The 22,446-nt window shown below is 53.6% G+C and overlaps 1 protein-coding gene across 1 annotated transcript in view; it reads left to right on the top strand.

Annotated features, from left to right (window-relative positions):
- DUOX1 (dual oxidase 1) overlaps positions 1 to 21,214 on the top strand; it is a 31,824-nt gene extending 10,610 nt beyond the window's left edge. The window contains exons 13-33 of the mRNA XM_077764331.1: positions 92 to 210; positions 846 to 983; positions 1,639 to 1,752; positions 2,487 to 2,686; positions 3,319 to 3,504; positions 5,853 to 6,078; positions 6,346 to 6,439; positions 6,708 to 6,883; positions 9,009 to 9,078; positions 9,489 to 9,614; positions 10,213 to 10,391; positions 10,520 to 10,750; positions 11,300 to 11,399; positions 11,652 to 11,701; positions 13,129 to 13,256; positions 16,965 to 17,118; positions 17,550 to 17,782; positions 18,019 to 18,177; positions 19,470 to 19,625; positions 19,734 to 19,862; positions 20,524 to 21,214. Coding sequence (XP_077620457.1) covers positions 92 to 210; positions 846 to 983; positions 1,639 to 1,752; positions 2,487 to 2,686; positions 3,319 to 3,504; positions 5,853 to 6,078; positions 6,346 to 6,439; positions 6,708 to 6,883; positions 9,009 to 9,078; positions 9,489 to 9,614; positions 10,213 to 10,391; positions 10,520 to 10,750; positions 11,300 to 11,399; positions 11,652 to 11,701; positions 13,129 to 13,256; positions 16,965 to 17,118; positions 17,550 to 17,782; positions 18,019 to 18,177; positions 19,470 to 19,625; positions 19,734 to 19,862; positions 20,524 to 20,646 — 3,091 coding nt within the window. The 3' untranslated portion in view covers positions 20,647 to 21,214. The remainder of the gene's footprint in view (positions 1 to 91; positions 211 to 845; positions 984 to 1,638; positions 1,753 to 2,486; positions 2,687 to 3,318; positions 3,505 to 5,852; positions 6,079 to 6,345; positions 6,440 to 6,707; positions 6,884 to 9,008; positions 9,079 to 9,488; positions 9,615 to 10,212; positions 10,392 to 10,519; positions 10,751 to 11,299; positions 11,400 to 11,651; positions 11,702 to 13,128; positions 13,257 to 16,964; positions 17,119 to 17,549; positions 17,783 to 18,018; positions 18,178 to 19,469; positions 19,626 to 19,733; positions 19,863 to 20,523) is intronic.
- Positions 21,215 to 22,446: the final 1,232 nt, after the last annotated feature.

The following is a 22,446-nucleotide window of genomic DNA, read 5'->3' as shown; positions in this document are numbered from 1 at the left end:
GCTGACCCTACCCCATCGTCAGCCCCTCTGGGCTGCTTTCCTCAGGCCTCTCTTTCCCAGTGCAATAGCTCCTCGCCTCTCTCACTCCTAGGCTGTTCTCTGAGGAAGAGATCACAGAGATCAGAAACACTTCCCTGCGGGATGTTCTCGTGGCTGTCACCAACATGAGCCCCAGTGCCCTGCAGCCCAATGTCTTCTTCTGGCATGCGGGTGAGTGGCCAGGGGATGCTTGGAGGGATTTGGTGTCTGCTGCCTCATCCCTCCTCAGCTGTGGGCCTAGTTCAGATGTGGCTGGGCAGTTGACCCCAAGGAGGCAGTGAGCTATGGTTCTGCCCTTGGGAACTTTGGCTCTGGGCACCAACGTGGCCACAAGTGGCTGTGTAGGTCCCCTTCTGCACAATCCCAGGAGGTATCCAGGTGAGGGCAAGACTGAGACTCAGAGAGACCTAGGGAGGAGGCTCCCATCTAGCTGGGCTAAGCCTGGGGTGGGTGTGACATCAGGAGGGCCCAGTGCCATGAGGATATCCTAATCCCACAGCAGTGATAGTGACAAGGGAAGTGTGTGTGTGTGTGTGTGTGTGTGTGTGTGTGTGTGTGTGTGTGTACACATATGTGCATGTGAGGGAGACAGAGGCTAAGGTTCAGCTTTGACCCCACTTGTTACCCAAGTAGGCAAACACCACATTCTTGGTATAAGAACAGGGGTAATCAACTCCCAATCCTCTGAGACTTAAAAGCCCCCTACCCCATCCTTTCTGTCACCCTAACCACCTCAGTGATTCTGTGCCAGAGCCTCTGACCCAGCACCACCCCCATAACAACTCTAGCTTCCTCTGTCTCTCCAGGAGACCCCTGCCCACAGCCAAGGCAGCTCAGCACTGAAGGCCTGCCAGCCTGTGTTCCCTCCATCATGCGGGACTATTTTGAAGGCAGTGAATTTGGCTTTGGGGTCACCATTGGAACTCTCTGCTGCTTTCCCCTCGGTAAAAGTGATGAGCAGGGTGGGATTGGGTAAAATGTGTAAGCTGAGGGGTGTGAGTGGGGTGGTTTCATCTACGAGAATGAAACATGCAGAGTACTGTTCCTCTGGGCACATGAGGACAACATCAGAGCAGGAGGGAACATGAGAAGTATCTGACCTACAGGTAAGTTGGCTCCAGGGAAAATTGCCTTCCTGTTCTGCTGGGGTCCCTCCAGGGCCAAGATTGGTTAGGAGCCACAATTTACATTTGTTTCCAGGAGAGTAGGCCTGGGAAACCGTCAGAGGCAAACCCTGCTTGAGAACCAGTTGAGAACAAGCTTGGGCAAAGGCTTGACAGGTCGTCTTTGGCATGGCTGTGTGTGGGTCCACCAGCAGAGTGGCAGAGTGGGTCCAGGCTTTGGCACAAGTACTCTGGGCCTAGTGTATGGCTGGGCAAGGACCTGAGCAGTGGAAGCAGGGGAGGCTGTGCAGGCATCTTAGATGATACCCATAGCTCCCTCCCCACTACCCCCTACCAGGGAACTTCACAATTTGAGACAATTGAATGGGCTGACCTAGGAGGTGGGGAAAGCAGGGAGTCTTGCCAAGGACAGGGGCAGTTGCTCTCTCCAGCCTCCCACCTTCCTCTGAGTATCCTACTGTCTCTGCCCTCTCAGTGAGCCTGCTCAGTGCCTGGATCGTTGCCCGGCTCCGGAGGAGAAACTTCAAGAGGCTCCAGGGCCAGGATCGCCAGAGCATCATGTCTGAGAAGCTCGTGGGGGGCATGGAAGGTAGGCCTGGAGCTGGCCAAGGTGGTAGTGGGGAGGATATGATTCAGGATTGCAGTCCCCTCCTCAACCTCAGCAGCCTAAGGAAAAGGCTTCCCTTTTCTAGGCCTCCAAGCAAGCCAGGCCAGGTGGGAAGAGCCATGGAGGCATTAGGTGGACATTGGACCTAGACTCCTCCACTCTCTATAGATTCTTCTAATGGTTCCAAATAATGGGGATGTGATAGACTCGTGGGGAGGTCATAGGATCTTGACTACATTTTGTAGGCGTACTATGATTCTCTAGAGTCCTGGGGAACTGATGCTTTGTGCCATCTTGCACTGGAATTTCAGGCAACAGAGAAGTAATTAATGAAGGTCTAGAATCACACTTAGGATTGGAATCTTGGTTCCATGACTTTGAGCTTTTGGGCCTTAGGCAGATTTTTTAATCTCTCTAAACTTATTCTTTCTTAGCTGTAAAACAGGAACAATAATAGCACTTACCTCACAGGTATATGAAGATTAAATTAACTAGTTCATGCAAAGCACTTGGTACAGCTTTGCACACATAGTAAACAGGCAGGAAATGGCAGTTATTATTCTTCACGTGTGCTAGAGGCACAGGGCCTGTTGGGGAAAGGGATGACTCTCAGTACCTAAGAGGGGCTAAGAAGCTGTGGAAGCCTTGACCTAACTCCAGCTCTAAGCCAGCCTCCTTCCTCTGGCCCCAGCTGACCCAGCCTTGTTTCTCGCCAGCGTTGGAATGGCAGGGCCACAAGGAGCCCAGCCGGCCTGTGCTGGTGAACCTGCAGCCTGGTCAGATCTGTGTGGTGGACGGCAGGCTCTCTGTGCTCCGCACCATCCAGCTGCGGCCCCCCCAGCAGGTCAACCTCATCCTGTCCAACAACCGAGGACGCCGCACCCTGCTGCTCAAGATCCCCAAGGAGTATGACCTGGTATGGCCCAGCTGGTACCTGGTTCCTTGTCCACAGCCAGGGAGGTAGCCAGGTGAGGGGAAGGAGCACAGAATCGGGCAAGGTTTCTGGCCTCTAGTCCCTGGCTGTAGTACCTGATAGAGAGATAAAATTGAACATGTTCATCCTGCTCTGGGCCTGCTGGGTGACATGATCTCCACAGTCCCTTCTTCTTCTTGCACAGTCTTCCCCCCTCCCTGTCTAAGGGTGCCCCAGTAGGTCTTAATTGGGAGTCCTTAGAAGAAGCCAGGCCCTTTTCCCTGTCGCCTGGTTTTAGGATCTAATGAATTGTTAGACATTTTGGAAGGAAACTTAGTCACAGGCTGATTTTCAGCTCTGACTCTCTGGCTCACAGTCCCCTCCATCATCTGTTCCCCTGCCTTCCCCTCTCTTTTCCAGGGCCAAGTGGAGAGGGAAGAGTGGCTTCAGACATGCATCTTTGAATGCTAGCTCTGTACCTATAACAAGCCACAGAGCCCGTGGAGCCCAGGAGATAACAGTATATCTCTTCTACAGGGGCAGTCTTTCCAGTGGCCCCTGCCAAAGCTCAGGTACAGCTCCCGGCCTCAAGAGGTCCTGACAAATGCTTGTTCTCCCTATTGCCACTTCCGTAGGTGCTGCTGTTTAATGTGGAGGAGGAGCGGCAGGTGCTGGTGGAAAACCTTCGGGGGGCCCTGAAGGAGAGCGGGCTGAGGTTCCAGGAGTGGGAACTACGGGAGCAGGAGCTGATGAGGGCAGCTGTGACGCGAGAACAGAGGAGCCACCTCCTGGGGACCTTTTTCAGGCACCTTTTCTCCCAGGTGTGTATGTAGGGTCAGGTTTCTCCTTGCATGTCTGCCCGTGGCAGTGCCCTTACCCGCTGGAGGCCATGGGGGTGACTCCAGGGAAAGCCAGGAGCCCTGATGCTAGTAATCAGTTCTGCTGTGTTTTTGGCTCAGTCACCTAGCCTTTCTGTAAGGAAAGGCTCCCATGTCCACCAGTACCAGTCCAGGGAGGCCATCGCAGGAGCATAATTATCTGCATGTGTCACTCAGCTCTCTCCTCAGTGCTGCCCAGGCTTTCTGCCCTTACTTAACTCATCCTGGCCAAAAGGCTTCAGAAATGTAGGATGAGGGGCACCTGGGTGACTTAGTCGGTTAAGCGTCCGACTTTCGCTTAGGTCATGATCTCGCGGTTCGTGGGTTCGAGCCCCGCGTCGGGCTCTGTGCTGACTGCCAGCTCAGAGCCTGGAGCCTGTTTCAGTCTGTGACTCCCTCTCTCTCTGACCCTCCCCTGCTCACGCTGTCTCTCTCTCTCTCTCTCCTAGAAATAAATAAAACATTAAAAAAAAAAAAAAAAAAAGAAATGTAGGATGAGACAGGCAGGGTGGGGGCATTGAGAGCCCTTGGCTCCCCCCTCTTTGGGAAAGTGCAGCTGCCAGAGGCCACCATGGGGCATAAGTGCCTCCCTTGCCGAGTTACAAGAACTACTGAGAGGCTGTGGGGAAACAAGCCAGGAGGAGAAATGCAAAGACTTGCCATCCATATCTGGCACAGAAATAAAGCAGCCTGAGTGGAGAACTGTGGAGAGGGAAGCTTGGTAGAGATAACATCAATAGAACGTATAGAGCATCCTCTCCCTCCCCCCCCACCACTAAAGGGGCTTGTCATCCCTCTGGGAAGATGGGACATGCCCAGAAAGGAAGACAAGTGGCAAAGCATCATGGCTACAAAACTGATCTAGGATATAAGCAGTCTAGGAGGTCAGAAAAGGTAGCAACTCTTCAGGCTGGTGGAGGGTCATGGTTCAGGTCAGATTTGGTGAGGACTTGAAAAGAGATGGAAAGTTTTTGGCTCAGAGGTAAGGAGCAAGAAGGACTGAGCAAAGGTGCCTAAAGAAAGGGCAAAAAAATCAATATTTGAGGAGAAGGAGCAAGGTTGGCTTGCTGGGGAGAGGATTCATGAGGGAAGTGAGCATTTAATGCTCATTTACTATGTGCCAGGCATATGACTTTTGTCATTTACTGCTCAAACCAGTTGAACTTGAGTATGCACTAGAATGGAGGGACACCCAGGTGGGGTAACTCATTGCCAGGGCCCAGGCAAGACGTGGGTACCTTCACTCAGGTCAGAATCCATCAGGGCCACAAGACCTCTTCTGCTGGGGGTGAAAGACAGTGCTACTGTGTCCTGGGGGCAGCCTCCTCCCCTTTCTACCTGCATGCACAGTGCTCCCAGGTTTCAAAACACTTTCCATACAATATCTGGTGTTGATTCTCACAATAGCCCTGTGAGATAAGTAGAGGAGGTAGGAAAATGAATGCCAGACAAATGAAGAGACTTGCCTGAAGTCACACAGCAAGTGGGTGTTAGGACTGGGTCAGGAACCCAGGTCTTTTGCCACCAGCCCCAGGCTCTTTCCACTAAAGTTCCTTGTTTGAAGCAACAAGGTTTGCCTCATGAAACCATAGGCAGACTTGGGTCAGGGGTCCCCAGTTGATGGCAGGAAATAGAGGTGCTGTGGCCTGTGGCCTGCCTGCTACCCTCACCATCTCTTCTGATGCTGGGGCAGTCCCTGGGTGGGCTGAAGATAGCCCATGGTGAGAATTCTCCTTTCCTAAGCCCAGCATTTTCTCAACTCAGCTGAGGCTTTTTCTCAGTGAAAACTCTGTAAACTACCACTGACCATGGGTCAGTTGACTCTGAGGATATGGTGATGTCTCAGGAATTCTAAAGGGAGGACTGTGACCTGGCCTGGAAGGGGCTAGGAAAGGGGAAGCTGCCAGCAAATAAGGTCACTCCTGCCTTTTAGCCTGCCCCATTTTCTCTGTGCATTTACTTCTGTCTGTGTCTCTGCGCACTTGGAAGAACAGGGTGGTCCACAACTTCTGAGTTTTCTTGTGCTCAGGTCAAGACAGACCTGAGACCTCTCAGTCCCAATCCTAGATCGTCTGCTTGGGTCAAGTGTGCATCCTGGTCTGGTCAGCTAACACAGAGGGTCAGGGCTCCATAGAACAAATGGCGCTGGGGTCCACCTGCAGGGCATGGGGTAGTGCTTAGGGGACAGGGTACTGGGCAGATGCCTGGAAAAGGTGGCTCCTAAAAGCCTCAACTAGGCCTCAAAGCAAGGAAGCCTTGTCTCCTCTCCCTCTGCTGCTGCCCAAGTGCAGGTGCTGGACATCGACCAGGCAGACGCAGGGACCCTGCCCCTGGAATCCTCACAGAAGGTACAGGAGGCCCTGACTTGTGAGCTGAGCAGAGTTGAGTTTGCTGAGTCCCTCGGCCTCAAGCCCCAGGATATGTTTGTGGAGTCCATGTTCTCTCTTGCTGACAAAGATGGCAATGGCTACCTGTCCTTCCGGGAGTTTCTGGACATCCTGGTTGTCTTCATGAAAGGTAGAGGAAAAGGGAGTGGTTGTCCAGGTGGGAGAAGATGGAAGGGGCTGGAGACTGAGGCTGGAGGGTAGCTGACCTGTTAGAGATAGGGAAGTGCTGGGGCCAGGTTTCCAGCCATGGCAGATATCTGGGAGTACCTAGGTAGATGTCAGGAAGCAGCGTGACACTTTGTTGTGCCCAGCAGTGGGTCACACTCGTGAGGCCCCACTGGGATGCCTGGGGTTTAGGCAGTAGTTTGAGGCTCTCATTGTGTCCTCCTTCCCCCAGGCTCTCCTGAGGAAAAGTCTCGTCTCATGTTCCGCATGTATGACTTTGATGGGAATGGTCTCATTTCCAAGGACGAGTTCATCAGGATGCTGAGGTTGGTCACGTGGGATAGCCAGAAGAGTGGGCCAGGGCAGGGACTGCTGGGGGAAAGGAGCGGGACACAAAGGTGGGAGCTGGAGAGTAAAGAGCAGGGGCCTTCTCCCCTTCCTACTCCATAGAGCCAAAGACTGGGGGCTTGGAACATGGCCAGTTGGGGCCCTTCCATGTGGGCTCTGAAGGCCTGGTGGGATGGCCATTGGTCTTTCATGTCTAGGCCTCAGGCCTCTTTTCAGGGCCTGATGGCTTCCCTCCCCCAATCCCAGGTCCTTCATCGAGATCTCCAACAACTGCCTGTCCAAGGCCCAGCTGACTGAGGTGGTGGAGTCCATGTTCCGGGAGTCAGGCTTCCAGGACAAGGAGGAGCTCACGTGGGAGGATTTCCACTTCATGCTGCGGGACCATGACAGCGAGCTCCGTTTCACACAGCTCTGCGTCAGAGGTGGGGCTGGCTGGCCTTAGGGCTGACCTATCCATTAGACACAGCAGGCACAGTGCACAGGGCCTACGTACTTTTAGGAGCCCACAGAAATGTTTTCATTCTTTTATAATCAGAAGAATGAATATAATAATAAAAAGTACGTGATAGTATATCCAGCCTGGATTATATTCTTCTGTATACCAACGTGATTATAAAAAATATTTATACTTTATAAATACATGTATATATACATATATTTCTTTTCTTTTCTTTTTTTATTTTTTAATGGAGGAAGGGGCCTAGGAAGGCAGCAGTGCCTATGGCCCACAAAAGTCATAATGCAGCTTTGCTCCTGGGGTGGGCAGGGTCAGGGTGGGGTGAGGGACAGCAGATAGAATTCTGCTTCTCCCAGCTCTCTGTGCTTGGTTCCCAGGACAGGGGAACATAGTGTCTCCTTGTAACATTCCTATCCAGGCCATATTCACCTGAACTGGGGTGTCTGGTGGCAGGGGAGTGCTCTGGTTTTGTTTGCCTTTATATGCCTTGGCTGAGTGCTCAGGAAATGTTTGCTTGAGGGCATGGAGACCCACCTCTTCTGTCCTTCCCCCTACTTCCTGTCCCACCTGTGTCTGACTCAGGTGGGTGGGGGCTACAGCCAGGGAGAACAGGAGACTCTTCTGAGGTCTACTCTGAGCTGTTATGGTACCTTCACCTACCTTCTCCGTTTCTCACTGGGGCATGTTGAGACCAAACCCAGCCCCTCCCAGGATTATGAGAACTTGGGGGAGCTGAGCAGCCCAATTCTAGATCCATGTGGGAGAGAGGTGAGTTAGGCAGCGCACAGCTGGGACTCTGGTCAGGGCTTCACCTGCCCAGGGCAGGAGGAGAGTTGGTGGAGTACACACTCAGCTCCCCTAATTTGTCAGCTTTTCACCTTTTCCAGGCAGCCAGGGTAGTAGCACCTGGACCTGAGGACAGAGCAGGGGCAGGTGCCTGGAAGTGAGCCCAGGCCAGAGTCCCAGGAACATCTAGCCCCTGGGGTGGAGGAGAGGACCAGGCTGGGGGAGTGAGGGTTATGTAGAAGGGTAGTGTTGAGTACTGTTTTGTTTTGCTTTTTATTGTTGTTGTGCCTTGTTGTTTCCTTCAAAGTTTACTCTGAAACATTTTAAATGTACCTACAGAAAAGGAACAAGAATAGCATAAGGAGCATCCCTTTACCATTCACCTAGATTTGCCTTTAGTTATCATTTTGTCACATTTGCTGTTTGCGGAAATTTGAGGGATAAGCATCTATATTTTGTTTTAAACACTTTGATTTCATTAAATTCAGCTTCATCACTTTTTGCCCTCTGAGCCATAGCACCAGGGTAATTAATCTTCAAGACTGGTTTAGCACTTAGAAGTGATCTGGAGATTCTCAGGCCTCCTATGAGAACTTGGATTTGCAGCTCACTCCTGTACTGCCCCTCTTGCTCAGCCCAGACAGAGAAGAATGGGTTGCTTGTGGGAGAGTCTTTTTCCCCTGGCATTTTATTATGAACACTTTTTCAGTTTATTTATTTATTTATTTTGAGAGAATGTGAGCAGGGTAGGGACAGAGAGAGAGAGGTGCAAAGCCCGACATGGGGCTCGAACTGATGAACTGTGAGATCATGACCTGAGCCAAAATCAAGAGTCAGATGCTTAACTGATTGAGCCACCCAGGTACCCCTATGAAAATTTTTAAACACAGAAATGTGGAAAGAATTTTATAATGATCTCTATATATGTGCCACCTAAATCTACATTTAACTCTCAGGAGGTTTTAAGCTGGAGGGTTTAAGTAGGGTTTTAGTGGCAGAAAGGTCTAGCAGGCACATTGCATACAGTTTCTGAATTCTACCCCATCAGCCTGATACCAGTCCTAGGAGTGGGGCTGAAGGTGGACACGTGTCCAGGGGACAGTGCCTGGCCAACTTTGTTTCAGGCCTTCTCCCTACCCACTCATGGCTGGGTCTAGTTTCCACAGGGGACACAGGCCAGGTCTGGGGCACCCAAAGTCAAGGGTACTGGCCAAGGACCCTCTACAGTGTGGACATGGGGTGGGTACCAGGTCTTCCTGGGTTCTGGGCCCTGAGCCGTCCCCTAGTCCAGCTCTGTGTTGCAGGCATAGAGGTGCCTGAGGTCATCAAGGACCTGTGCCGGCGAGCCTCCTACATCAGCGAGGAAAAGCTCTGGTAAGTAAGTCCTCATCTGGGAATGTTGGAGGGAGGGCTGGGGTTGGAGATTTGCCTTTTCTGTCCCCAGAATGCCTGGTATCAGGGACCCCACTAGCACACATAGTGCCTTCATGCAAATTAGAAAAAAGCGCTGCTTACGCTAGGCAGACACAGCCCTGCACGAGGAAGAGCAGGGAGCCTGCTGGATTTCAGCAGTCACCTGCTGCCAGGCATGTGTATGTGTGCCCTTGGCTGGGACCTCCAACATCGGACTCATTCTTTCTCTAGGTCTCTGTGGGAATCCTGCTGTCCCCTGCCTGACAGCTCCGACCCTTCCTCAACAGGGTCTCTCTGAAGGCAGACCAGGGACAGCAGAGGACCAAGTGGCTCAGGCAGCCAAGGTCCTCTCTCTCTCCTTTTTGTCCTAGTCCATCCCCCAGAGTGAATGCTCGCTGTCCACGCAGCAATGATGAGGTGGAGTGGACACCACAGAGACTGCAGTGCCCCATGGACACAGACCCTCCCCAGGAGATTCGACGGAGGTTTGGCAAGAAGTACGCCTGCTCCTCCCGTTAATTAAGCCCAGGCAGTTCATCCATCCCTCCAGCATGCATACAGTGATTACTGGGTGCCAGGCATGGTCCTCGGCACAGGGTTGCTGGCAGGACGAACAATCCATGCCCAAGAAGATCCCAGTCAGACAAGATGGTCTGGCACACTGACCATTACGATGTCCCACTGAGGAATGTTGTAACAGTGGTAAGAGCAAGGAGTTTTGGAGCTCAAAGAAGTACTCACCTCTGCCTGGGAAGTCAAGGAAGGCTTCTTGGAGGGGGTGTCTTCTGAGCTTCCAGTAAAGGGTGAGGACAGAGCCAGTGAGAGTGAGGAGCTACAGACTTGGAGGGGAGAGGACTATCTGAGTGTGAGTGGGAACTGGGGTAAAGGGAGGGAGAGCACCTCCTGGGGTGGACTGACCAAGTGACCTCTTGCAAGTCTGCCCCTACTCTGACAGTCCGCTTGAGGAGTGTGGTATATATCATTTGGGGTCTGAACCCTGCTTAGTTTGAGCAACTCGATACCCCTTCTCCACTCGGGAGGCGGGCTGCAGTAACAGTGGGTCCACAACCAGAGCCAAGACTTCCTGTCTCCCAGGGTGACATCCTTCCAGCCCCTGCTGTTCACGGAGGCTCACCGAGAGAAGTTTCAGCGCAGCCGTCTCCACCAGACCTTGCAGCAGTTCAAGCGCTTTGTGGAGAACTACCGGCGCCACATCGGCTGCGTGGTCGTGTTCTATGCGGTCGCCGGCGGCCTTTTCCTGGAGCGCGCCTACTGTGAGTGCCGGCTGCCCCGGGGGCGGGGCTCCCGCGGGTGCGCCGGGCCTGCTTGAACAAGGGCTGCGGTGGGGGAGGCTCGACCTGCAGGCGGCGCCCTCTCCTCTGCACTGCGACCCCCTCCGCAGACTACGCCTTCGGGGCTCACCACATGGGCATCACGGACACCACCCGCGTGGGCATCATCCTGTCCCGGGGCACGGCCGCCAGCATCTCCTTCATGTTCTCCTACATCCTGCTCACCATGTGCCGCAACCTCATCACCTTCCTGCGCGAGACCTTCCTCAACCGCTACATACCCTTCGACGCCGCCGTGGACTTCCATCGTCTCATTGCCTTCACTGCTATCGTTCTCACAGGCAGGACTTGGGGGTGCCAGGGTTCTTGTCTCTGTTCTCCTGCCCCCTGCTGGCTTCCCCTCCTCTGAGAGCCCCTCCTCTCTCTCTGGGCTTAACTTGAGTATAAACCCTAAAAGTCCTCAGAAGGGTGGAGCCAGCCCAGCAGTGGTGTGAAATAGCCCCAGGGGCCACTCACTGCCCCTTCCCATGTTTTCAGAGCCACCTCACCAGCCTCCAGCAGACAAGTTACCAACACCCCAGAACGAGTCCACATAGTGTGTGATCTCTCCCAGTTTTCATGTTGTAAAACACACGCAGAGAGAAACCAAAAGATAGAACTTCAAACTCTTGTGGCTGTGTTGGTGGATGGTGTATATGGGGCATGGGAGGGGGTTTTGGGGCAGGGGAGGAACAGGAGGTTGATTAGAGATCAAAAGTACAGATTCCCTAGGTTCCTTTTCCAGGCCCGCAACTCTGGGTGGCTGGAGTCCTTCATCTTGGGCTGAATGGGTTGAGCACCCCCACTGGGCTGCCCCCAGGCTCACGCCCACCCTGACTGGTCTTCCTTAGTCTTACACAGCGCAGGCCACGTGGTGAATGTATACCTGTTCTCCATCAGCCCGCTCAGCATCCTCTCCTGCCTCTTCCCTGGCCTCTTCCATGACGATGGGTGAGTGAAGGTGTGCATGTATGTGTGTCTCAGGGTGCGAGTATCTTTCATGGATGGAAAGAAGCAAATTCTCTTGGCTGAGAGCAGAGCGTCACCTTCCAGGTTGTAGGACAATGACCAGCCTGTGGAGTCTTGGTCCCAGCTGGGCAGAAAGGGAGACTAGTGGCTGAGTTGGAGTGTTTCCCCTGGAGGATTCTTTCTGGAGATCCCAGACATCTCTCAGCATCCTTCCTTGCTTTTCCTTCTTGACAGGTCTGAGTTTCCCCAGAAGTATTACTGGTGGTTCTTCCAGACTGTGCCAGGTGAGTGCCCTCCCTGTTTTGAATTTCTGGTCTGGCTCTGAGCTCCGGGCTCTGGGTTCTGTCTGTCATGAGGCAGCCCAGTAGCACTCACTCGGCTCTCACATGGTGAGCCAGGCTTTTCTCTGGTGTTAAGGACTCTCCTGGGCAGTAGGAGCCTCTGCTATCCAGTCCTTCTCTTGGGAGCTTGGCTGGGCTGCAGCCTCAACTCTGAAGTTCTTCCCTCTGTGGAATGGGAGTGGATCCCCTCACCTCCCACCCCGGTATACACAACCTACCATGACCGTGGCTCTGCCACTGAGGAGTGCTGTGCCCAGCTGTATGGCGGAGAGACAGGGCTCGTTGTCAAACTAGGCAGAAGCCCCCATTCCTTGTAGTCTTCTTGACAAGGGCTGTTTAGGGACATATTCCTAACTCCTCATAATCACCCATTTTAGAACTATTAGCTGTGAATCTATTCAAAAGCTTCTTGAACCTATTTATATTTTGAGTTTATTTCCTCTTTGGGGGTAACACGTTTTCTATACTCATTCCCCTCTGTGAAACACAGCATTTTTTTAAATCCTAAAACGATCCGCTTTGAACTTCAGAGTGCTTGCTAATTCCTGCACACTGGGATTTAGTGGATAAGGCTGTGTTTATGTGCTCCTCTCCGTTCAGGTCTTTACAGGCTTTGGTTAGATCTCTTCTTAACCTCTGCTTTTCCATACTGCAGGGCTCTAATCTTCCTAATTTCTGCCTCTCTCCTCCTTAATCACTTAAGGGGCCATTCTCTAGCCCTACACTTCCATCCTGAATCTCGTGTTACCCTCTCTTGTACCCCAGGCCTGGGACCTCCTGTCGGGGTGGGGGGGGCTCCCACCAACTCTGGGCTGAGCCCAGAGGCCTCTGGTGGTCGCACTTACTCACTAATGGTGCCAGTGCTCATGCTGTGGCAGCCAAGTGTGATGGTACAGGGTACAGGGACGCAGACCAAGCCTGGACTCCACGGGGGCAGGGCCTGCAATGTCCAGAGTCTGACCTAGGCCAGAGTAGATGCCCCATGCATTCATTCATTCATGCATTCATTCATTCATTCAATCAGCACACACTTATATAAGGCCCACAGGGGGCCAAGGCCTACAGTAGGCACTAGGATTCAGTGGTGAACTGGCAGCCTGGTCCCTGTTCTTATAGGCCTGAAAGTTGGGAAGCGACAGACATAACTGACACAGTTACTTAAAAAATAACAGTCATGACAAGATCTATGAGGGAAGGGCAGAGTCTGTTGAACTAAAAGGCACCTGTGATCAGCAGTGTGCGGAGAGAACAGAGAAGCCTGTGCTTCCGTTCCCCTTACCCAGAGCAGTGAAGTGGAAAGGGGACCCTGATCCATGGCAGCCTCAGAATGACCCTGCTCCTCTGTCCTTCACCCCATGTTCATTTTGCAGGCCTCACGGGGGTTGTGCTTCTCCTGGTCCTGGCCATCATGTACGTCTTCGCCTCCCACCACTTCCGCCGCCACAGCTTCCGGGGCTTCTGGCTGACGCACCACCTCTACATCCTCCTTTATGTGCTGGTGAGGGCTATCATGGTCTTGGCAGGGTGATCCCAGGGAGGCAGTCAGGACTGAGACATCAGTTTTCCACCCCCTTAGTTATTTGAAGACTCCTCTTGGCTTCTCACTTCAAGGCTGGAGATTATAGTGTGGGGCTCTCCAGCAGACTGACCCCCATCAGCACTTGGAAGATGGGTACCCGACATGGGTTTTACAGTATTAGTCCTACCAGGCTGGTCTACATTTCTTGCAGACACCCCCACATCGTTTCTGCCCAGCCACCACTTCTGGTGCCTGGTTTGGGCTCCTGGGTGGACTTCCTACACTGGAGAGAGAAGCTTTTCTGAATTTGGATTTGCCACTTTTGTTCTGATCCTGTTTTCTGGGGTATAGCACCCCACCCAGCTAAGTGCCACCTGTACAGTTAATGAACTTGCTCAAAATGTCTTCACTTGGACTGTTGATAGAATGGATTTTTAAGACTGCCTGTTCTCTTTCCTTCTCCTTAACCTAGGCCCCTGCCCCCCTTCCTTCACATTCCCTCTCTTCTCTTGTCCTGTTCTCTTTACCTTCCCTGGGTTTGCCGTCACTTGCATCAGCTAGTTAGTTCCATAGTGGATTCTGATCTATGACTGCGTCGTGGCTCTGGTTGGCCTGCCTTTCTCATGGACACAGGCAGTTCCCTAAAGGGCACCCTGAGGGTCTCGCTGAGAAGCTAAGCTAAGTTCCAAGGCCCCAGTGTCCCCACTAATGATAGCTTGGCTGCCAGCATTCAAGAAGTACAGAGCCCACATGGCCACCATCTGTCATCTGGCTCGAGGCAGAAGTGCACACAGGAGTCTCCCTTGTCCTGAGACAGAGGGAGAGTTCATTACTGCCTGGGTCAGGCGGGCACCTGTGGGCTGCCCTCCCTCCTCCAAGGCGCAGTTCTGTCCTCACTGATTGGAAAGGTCTGTTTCCATGTTGCCTGAGGCTCAGCACTTCATGGTTGTGAAGATGACTACCCAGCCTTGGCTTAGGTTGTTTCCTAGAACTGATGATGTTTATTTCCAGAGAAATCTCTGCCTTCTTTGAAAGCTGAGGCTGATTTATTCCTTCCTCCCCACCCCTGCTAGGGTGGATCCCGAGCATCCAGAGTTACTGTATCTGTTGGGGGTGGAGATGAAATTCTTGTTTCTGGTGAAGCAGCACCATCTTTGAACTAGACGGGAGACCCAGAGGAGTGGCCAGGTCACACTGGCTCCCTGACACCAAGACCCCTTTCTGACTTATCCCTGGGTTTTGGGGATCACTGGGGTTCCTGCCAGCAGGGAAGTAAGCAGCTCAAAAAGGTGCAGGTCCCTCTGCTGGGCAATCCTAGTGCTGGCCACTAGGGAGAGTCTCACCTGGAGGGATATCTGGGCCAAAATTCCTGCTTCCTTCCCATTTATCCCTTGTGCGACCCTTTGACTACAGGCAGAACGACCATTTGACTACAGGCAGAAAGAGAAGTCGTAAGTAAAGGGACCCAGTGTGGAGCAGACCCTGCAGAAGGATGTCCAGGCTCCTGCTCCAGGCTAAAGAGGGCAGGGCTAGCACAGCAGAAGCTGAGCTGGCGGCAGCTCTCCTGGTTCATCAGCCAACCATGGTCTGCAACAGCTTTGTGGTTTAAAAGTAGAGCCAACACAAAATGGGATGTATAAACAGAGGAATATGAGGTCACCCTCACATTGTTCTCAGCCTGGTTGGATGATGCTTAGAAAGCCTTGGGGGTGGGCGTGGGCTCTGTAATGAGAGAAGAACTTAAGGAAACCAGAGCCAGTTCATAGGAGAGCCCACAGAGGTTTAAGTTAGTCCTGTGGGCGAATGCCCAGGAATTCAGGAACACTGAGCTGGGGAAAGGGAGAGCTGAATGAGGAACCAGAGTTCAGTTTAACAGTTTAACTAGACCTTCTCGAAGGTCTAGTATGTGCTAGTTTGGGGTAAGCCCAGTGTAGCCTAGTGCCCTCAGGAACTTGGGATTTGCTGCAGAGATAAGTGCCATGCACTTGAAATGATTAACATAAGCAGGCAATATAGGACTAATTGCTGAGCTGAGTGTTCCAGTGAGTTACATACAGTAGCTCACTGAAGGGAGTTTCATTTGGACCAAACTGGTTAGGGAAGACTTTGGGGAGAACATGGGACTTGAGTCAAGCCTTAGGGAGAGGTAAGCTAAGATTTGACAGGGCAGAGTAGAATCCAAAGAGCATTCCAGGTAGAGGAAAGGGCACGAGCGCTGGTGCAGAGGTGGAAATGATGATAGAATATTCAGGGCACAGAAGGGACAGGCCTTGCTGTGGATGGCCCTAGGGAATTAGGCAGTAGCAGGACATGGTAGACCTGTGCGGACTGCAGTTGCCGCTGGGGGCTGGGGCTCAGCTGACTGGCCATGCCACAGGGGAGAGCACAGAAGAGGGCAGAGAGTGAGAAAGTCAGGTTTGGGCAGCATGCAGGATCGGGGGTGGGAGAAGGAACAGAGGGCCAGTGGAGGAGATGGAAAGTGAGTGGCCTGAGAACCCCAGGACAGCGTTGTTGCAGAATTGGGGGTGGGGGGAGGTGGTTGCTAGTGCCACAGACTGCCAGTGGTGGGAGCAGCTGAAAGGAGACCTTGGGGTCTGGCCATTCATGGGGCCAGTGAGCCCTCAGTGAGCAGGTCCTGAGAAGAGGAGGAAGCAGGAGCCAAACGGACCAGGCTTAGGAGCAAGCAGACGGGAAGAATGGGGGCAAGTAGTGTCCGACCTTGTCAGACTAGCTTGTTGGGGAAAGGAGCAGAGGTAGACAATACCTGTCAGTTACTTCATGGAAAGGGAGGACTGGTTAGGGAGTCTCGAAAGGGAGAAGATAAATTAGGGGACCTCCTTTCACTGAATCAGCAGTTATTAAGCGTCTACTGTGTGCCAAGCAGAAGCTGCCCAAATCTCAGAGTGTAATGGCAAAAAAAAAAAACAAAAACAAAAAAACAGACACTACCTTCCCCACAGTCTGGGGAGCAGGTGGGGGAGTTGGTGGGGGGAGAAAATTAGTGTGGATGATGATGAGTGCCCTGAAAAGAGTTGACTGGGAGATAAGATAGAGAAGACTGAGGGAAGGCCCAAAGAGGTAGCGTTTCTGCTGAGACCTGAAAAATGAGATGGAGGCAGCCATGGGAAGAATCATAGGAGCCATGGGAGAGGGAACAGTGGGTGCAACAGTCCTGAAGCAGAAAGGATTTGCCGTGTTTGAAGAACAGGGAGGAGGAAGTACTGGCAGGCAGAGGCCAGAGCATCTCAAGGTTTTGTGGTGTAAAGGAAAGTCCACTAAGGCTTTTAAAGCTGGAATGGCAGGATAGAATGAACTTTGAAATGTCACACTGGCTGATTTGAAGAGACTGGGTCACAGTAGGGAACCCTAGTAGAAGACCAGTTAGGAGGCTACTGCAGGAAGAGTGGGTGACAGTCAAAGTTGGTGGTTTAGGATGGTGCCAGGAAGGGGCAAGTAGTCTCTTTCATCATGGATGCTCTGCAGGATGGGGCTGGGGTTGGGAGTGGTTAGATTTGGGAAGCTGAAGGGAGCCTAGTACCTGGAGAGGTGGGGATGGAATGAGCCCTGGGGAGTGGGGGGTAGGGGGAGGTAGGGGGAGTGGAGGATGCAAGGGGCTAAGGGCCAAGTTAGCCAGAGACACCCTTGTGGGTATGGCTTGGTCTGAGCTATATTCTTCATTCTTTCCAGCTCATCATCCATGGCAGCTTTGGCCTGATCCAGCTGCCTCGTTTCCACATCTTCTTCCTGGTCCCGGCACTAATCTATGTGGGGGACAAGCTGGTAAGCCTGAGCCGGAAGAAGGTGGAGATCAGCGTGGTGAAGGCGGAGCTGCTGCCTTCAGGTACCAGCCTTTAGGCTGTCCAGGGGCCAGCTGGGTGGTACTGAGGAAGCAGATGGGGAGTTGGGGATGGGAGGCAGAGCCTGGACCTTGCAATCTCCTGGCCTGGCCAGTGGAATTGGCAAGGGCCTTGAGACAGCAGTGACGAGGGAACTGGCAGGAGCAGCTCGTTGCCAGGGGACCTGAGCCTCTCTCACAGCAGAGAGAAGAGGACCCAGGCCAGGTGGCTCCTTTCCCTGCTGACCACCAGCACCAGTACTGCATAGCCCCTCCTCAGGGTGGACGTGGCTCAAGGGGAGTAAAGCCTTCTGAGGGGGTGGCCTTCCTTGTCATATTCCCTAGGCAGAGCTGAGGCTTCAGGTGGGGGAACTCTCTGGAGGCCACAGTGTTGCTAGGCCCTGGACAGCAGCCTCCTGCCCACTTCTTTCCTTCAGGAGTGACCCACCTGCAGTTCCAGCGGCCTCAAGGCTTTGAATACAAGTCAGGACAGTGGGTGCAGATCGCCTGCTTGGCTCTGGGGACCACAGAATACCACCCCTTCACACTGACTTCTGCGCCCCACGAGGACACACTCAGCCTGCACATCCGGGCAGTGGGGCCCTGGACCACTCGCCTCAGGGAGATCTACTCACCTCCGAGGGGAGATGGCTGTGCCAGATACCCAAAGGTGACCAGACCTGGGCCATATGTGCTACATGCCCCCACATCCCTTCAGCAGGCCTTGGCCCTGCAGCCCCAGACTCCCCACTGTGTTCCTCCCTTCCCCCAATCCAGAGACTGGTTGTTCCCAGTAATGCCACAGTACTGGCTTTCCCTTCACTTCTGTCTGTACTGCCTCCTATTTCCAGCTTCAGAACTATGGTGATGGTGGAGTCTAACTCAAACCCACTCCTCCTCTTGCAGCTGTACCTCGATGGACCATTTGGAGAGGGCCACCAGGAGTGGCATAAGTTTGAGGTGTCAGTGCTGGTGGGAGGGGGCATTGGGGTCACCCCCTTTGCCTCCATCCTCAAAGACCTGGTCTTCAAGTCATCAGTCAGCTGCCAAGTGTTCTGTAAGAAGGTGAGTGCCCCTCCTCCTGCCAACCCTTGCCCTCTGCTCCCGATCACTGGATCCATCTCTGTCTCTCTCTCCTGCCTCTGTTTTTGGCCTGATCTGGACAAGGCCAAGTTGGCCTGCCGCAGAGGGATCAGGATATTCCGAAACCCTAAAGAACAGAGTTGGAGAGGGATAAAAAAAAAACCCATTCCCTCTTATAGAAGAGGCCAGCACTTGAAGGAAGCATTGCAAGTGGGGAGAATGAAGGGCACACTTAGGGTGAGGCAAAAGTGAAACTGGCTCTGCTTTCAAGAGGAAAAGGAGGGGAGGTGGCAAGGCAGGGCTGGTGGGCTGGGTTGGCTCCAGGAACACAGCCCAGGCCCTTAGGCCCCCTCCATACCGGGTCCCTTCACCCCAGCCTGGACCTGGTAGCAGGCCCCTTCTTGTCTCTCTGGGCCTGGCGGGTGAGTCAGGGGCGCAGGAATGCAGCGGGCAGAGGCCCAGCCCATATGCTGTCAGCATTTAGAGGGTGATAGGCAGTTCCCCTTCTCCTCTGTTGTGCCAGCTCTGGCTCAGTTTCTTTTTTTGTTGTTGTTTAATGTTTATTCATTTCTGAGAGAGGGGTGGGGGGAGGCGGAGAGAGAGAGGGACCCAGACAGCACAGAGCCTGATGTGGGGCTTGAACCCACAAACTGTGAGATCATGATCTGAGCCAAAGTCAGATGCTTAACTGACTGAGCCACCTAGGCGCCCCTCTGTCTCTGCCTCTGCTTCTTAACCCAACACAGCCTCTCTTCATCCTCTTCAGAAATTGGAGATGGGTCCCTCCATGGCAGCTTCCATCCCCCCGGTGTCTCTTTGAGCCCACTCCCATCTACTCCAGGCAGCCAGCTGGGTCTTTCCTAAGGCTGTTCTGTGACATGCTCCTCAGTGGGACCATATCCCTCTGGGCTAGGTTTGACTGGGAGCCTAGCAGCCGGAAGAGGGCCCATTGGAGGGAGTGGCAAGTCCAGCTCAGTGTGAAAAAGCTGCTTCCTACCCCATCAGAACTTTAGCTCACTTGGCAAGTGTCCTTTTCCATCACCCCAGATTACCATTCTCTTCAGCCTCTCTATACCCTGGGGTAACTCCATCTCTCACCCCAGAACCTGACCCTATGGCCCCACAACACTCCATCTCCCCAGGCTGTCTGGGGAGAGGCCCTGGGGAGAGGCACAAGCTGACTGAGACCAGAAGAGTTCTGTTGCTCTGAGGCTCCCTGAGAAATAGGGAGCCTGAGATGAGCCAAGTCCTCAGCTCTAGCCATGCATCCCCAGATCTACTTCATCTGGGTGACACGGACCCAGCGGCAGTTTGAGTGGCTGGCTGACATCATCCGGGAGGTGGAGGAGAATGACTGCCAGGACCTGGTGTCCGTGCACATCTACATCACCCAGCTGGCTGAGAAGTTTGACCTCAGGACCACCATGCTGGTAGGCCAGGGCCGGCCAGGCAGGGTGGGTATGTGGGCCACCATCTAGACTAAGAGCCGCCCCTGGCTGTGTGTGGCTGTGACATTCCTCCTCTCCTCCCTCTCCCAGTACATCTGTGAGCGGCACTTCCAGAAGGTGCTGAACCGGAGTCTGTTCACGGGCCTGCGCTCCATCACCCACTTTGGCCGCCCCCCCTTCGAGGCCTTTTTCAAGTCCCTGCAGGAGGTCCACCCGCAGGTCAGTACCACCCCATATCAAGGTTCTCCTGGCCTTTATCATCTGAGGTCTGAGCAAACCTCTCGAACCGGCTCCATGAGGGAAGGAATTGACTTCTGGAGAGAGCTCATCACCTGGGAGATAAGTGGGGTTAATGAAATGGAAAAAAAGTAGGGGTTACTCTGAGGGGCTAAGGGAAGAGGCAGGTGACAGGGACTTACCACTTCTGAGTCCATGATGCCTATCCACAAGGAACACCTCAATGACTGAGCTGGTCCTTACCATAAACTCAGAGCTGCTTACCCTTACCACTAATACTGAGCCAGCCCTCACCTGGACACGGAGTTAACCTTTACCATGAACATTGGGTTAGCCCTCAGTGAAACACTGAGCTATCCTTTAATTTGAACATTGATTAACCTAGCTAGCCCCTGATCTTGCACCTGAAGCTGACAAATGCCTTGGAGGGGGTAGAGGTTGGACCCACAGAAAACAAGTCTGTCAAAACTGAGCTAGACTTAAAAACACTGAGCCAGCCCTCACCACGAATCGTACAAAGGGAACCTTTATAAGAAACACGGAAGGAGCCCTCACCATGGACTCTTGCTGGTCTTCAGCATGAAAACTGAGCTAGCCCTCCATCTGGATACTGACCTAGCCTTCACGTTTCCCCCCCCAACAGGTCCGGAAGATTGGGGTGTTTAGCTGTGGCCCCCCTGGCATGACCAAGAATGTGGAAAAGGCCTGTCAGCTCATCAACAAGCAGGACCGGACTCATTTCTCTCACCATTATGAGAACTTTTAGGCCCCTGCCCAGGGGCTCTGCCCACTGCCCAGCTGAGCAGAGATTTTGGCCCACACCTCACTCTGTACTTCCTGTTTCTGGCTCCCCCAGCCTTCTCCCCCTATTCCTGCCTCCCATCCTTAGTCCAAGTGGCCATGGTCAGTCACACCACATGGGTTCAGACCATTTGAGTCTAGAATGTCTCAGCCTGGAAAAGTGGGAGGCATTGTCTGGGAAACAGAGGTTGGGAGGTAGGAGAGCTATTACTGCTTTGAGGCAAATTGACACCTCTTCTTCCAAACTAAGAAAAAGCTTCAAAAGACTGGAGCTGATAAGCAGTGTTTATATGTATAAGGGGGCTGTGAGCCTAAGGATGAAGTAAGAGCACAGATGCTGGTACTTTGTGACTCTTCCCCCCAAACCCCGCTTCCTCTGGGGCTCCCCACTGTCAAAAGGGCTGGCAAATGCCTTGGAGGGCATAGAGACCGGAGCTGCAAAGAGAAATTTACAGGAACCCCTGAGCTTCTCTCCCCAGTTTTTAAACATGCACTATAGTCAGAACCCAGTCCAGTATCTATGTAGTGCTCCTCAGCCCTTCTCTCTTCTTCCTACTGAAGTAGTCTCCTTACGAATAAACCACATTTCTGCCCTCTGGGTTTCTGTATTCTGCCCCAGGCTGGGATACCCATTGACAGAAGCAGCTACTCAGCCAGGCAGCTAACCTAGGCTGCTGCAGACAGTCCTCTGAACTTGCCAGTATCTGCTGAATAAAGGAACGGGCCCAAGACCAAGTGCTCTAGCTGGAGATGCGTTTCCCAGCTCAGGGGCACCCTTCCTGATGGAGGGCCTCTCAGGGTGGCTGGTGTGGGGCTTCTGAAGCCTGATCAGGAAGGACACCGAGAGGAGGGGTTGGAGTTCCGGAGAAGGTGTGTGGGGCACGGAGTAGGGGTACGTGTGGCAGGACACAGCAGGAGCCTGCTGGAAGCCCGAGTTTGCCTGGCATGCTCCAGGACCTCTGTTACTCCCAGCCCTTCTCTGAACAACAGGAGTTGAGCACCTGTGCCTATAAGGGAATTTGTGCCCAACTTAAAGTGAGCCTTTCGATTGTCTCCCCAGAATTCTTACATTTGTCAGGTAACATATCCTCGATTTCGATAAAATAGGCATGGGATTAGGAAATCCAAAATCCCATCATTCATTTGGAAGGTTTAGGTTCTGAAAGGAGCATGCTCCCACAGCAGCAGATGTTTGTTCAGCCTCACAGGGGAGCTTCTGTTCATTGCGACCTTGGAAGCAGGAAGGCGGGCCTGGAGTGGGTTGACCTCAGTTTCCACCCGCGGCCCAGTGGGTATTCCCGGGGGACTGGGCCCACAGGCCTCGGCCATTCTAGCTGTGGGCAGGGACTGGGGCGTCGCCAGGGCCGTGGGCGGGTGTGGCCTGGCGCCAACGGCACGCCGCACGGCCAGCAGGGGGCGCGCACGGACGGCCCCGCGGGGTTCGGCCGCGAGTGCGAAGCCCCAGCCAGAAGAGAGATCCGGGCCCGGGCCTGCAGGCTGCAAGCCTCCAGGGGCCGGACTCACAGTCCGGGAATGGGGGAGACGCGGCAGGCCCCGCTTCCTCTGGAAAGAAACACGGTCGGCCGCGCCAGCTTTCCCGCCTCCGCGGGTGCGCGGCTTCCGCGTGGCAGAGCCGCCTGCTACCCCCCGCCTGGCGCGCTGCCTCTTTGTCTCTCCGCGGCTCCCCTCCTCCCAGACGAATGGCTGTTGGCAGGAAATTGGATGCGATCTCGGGGAGCCGCGCTCCTCGGCGCGGCCTGCCGGC

This window comes from Crocuta crocuta, unplaced genomic scaffold (genome assembly GCF_008692635.1).
Source record: "Crocuta crocuta isolate KB4526 unplaced genomic scaffold, BGI_CrCroc_1.0 scaffold102, whole genome shotgun sequence".
NCBI lineage: Eukaryota > Metazoa > Chordata > Mammalia > Carnivora > Hyaenidae > Crocuta > Crocuta crocuta.
Note: the sequence above shows the minus strand (reverse complement) of the source record. Positions and strands in the feature narration are given on the sequence as shown.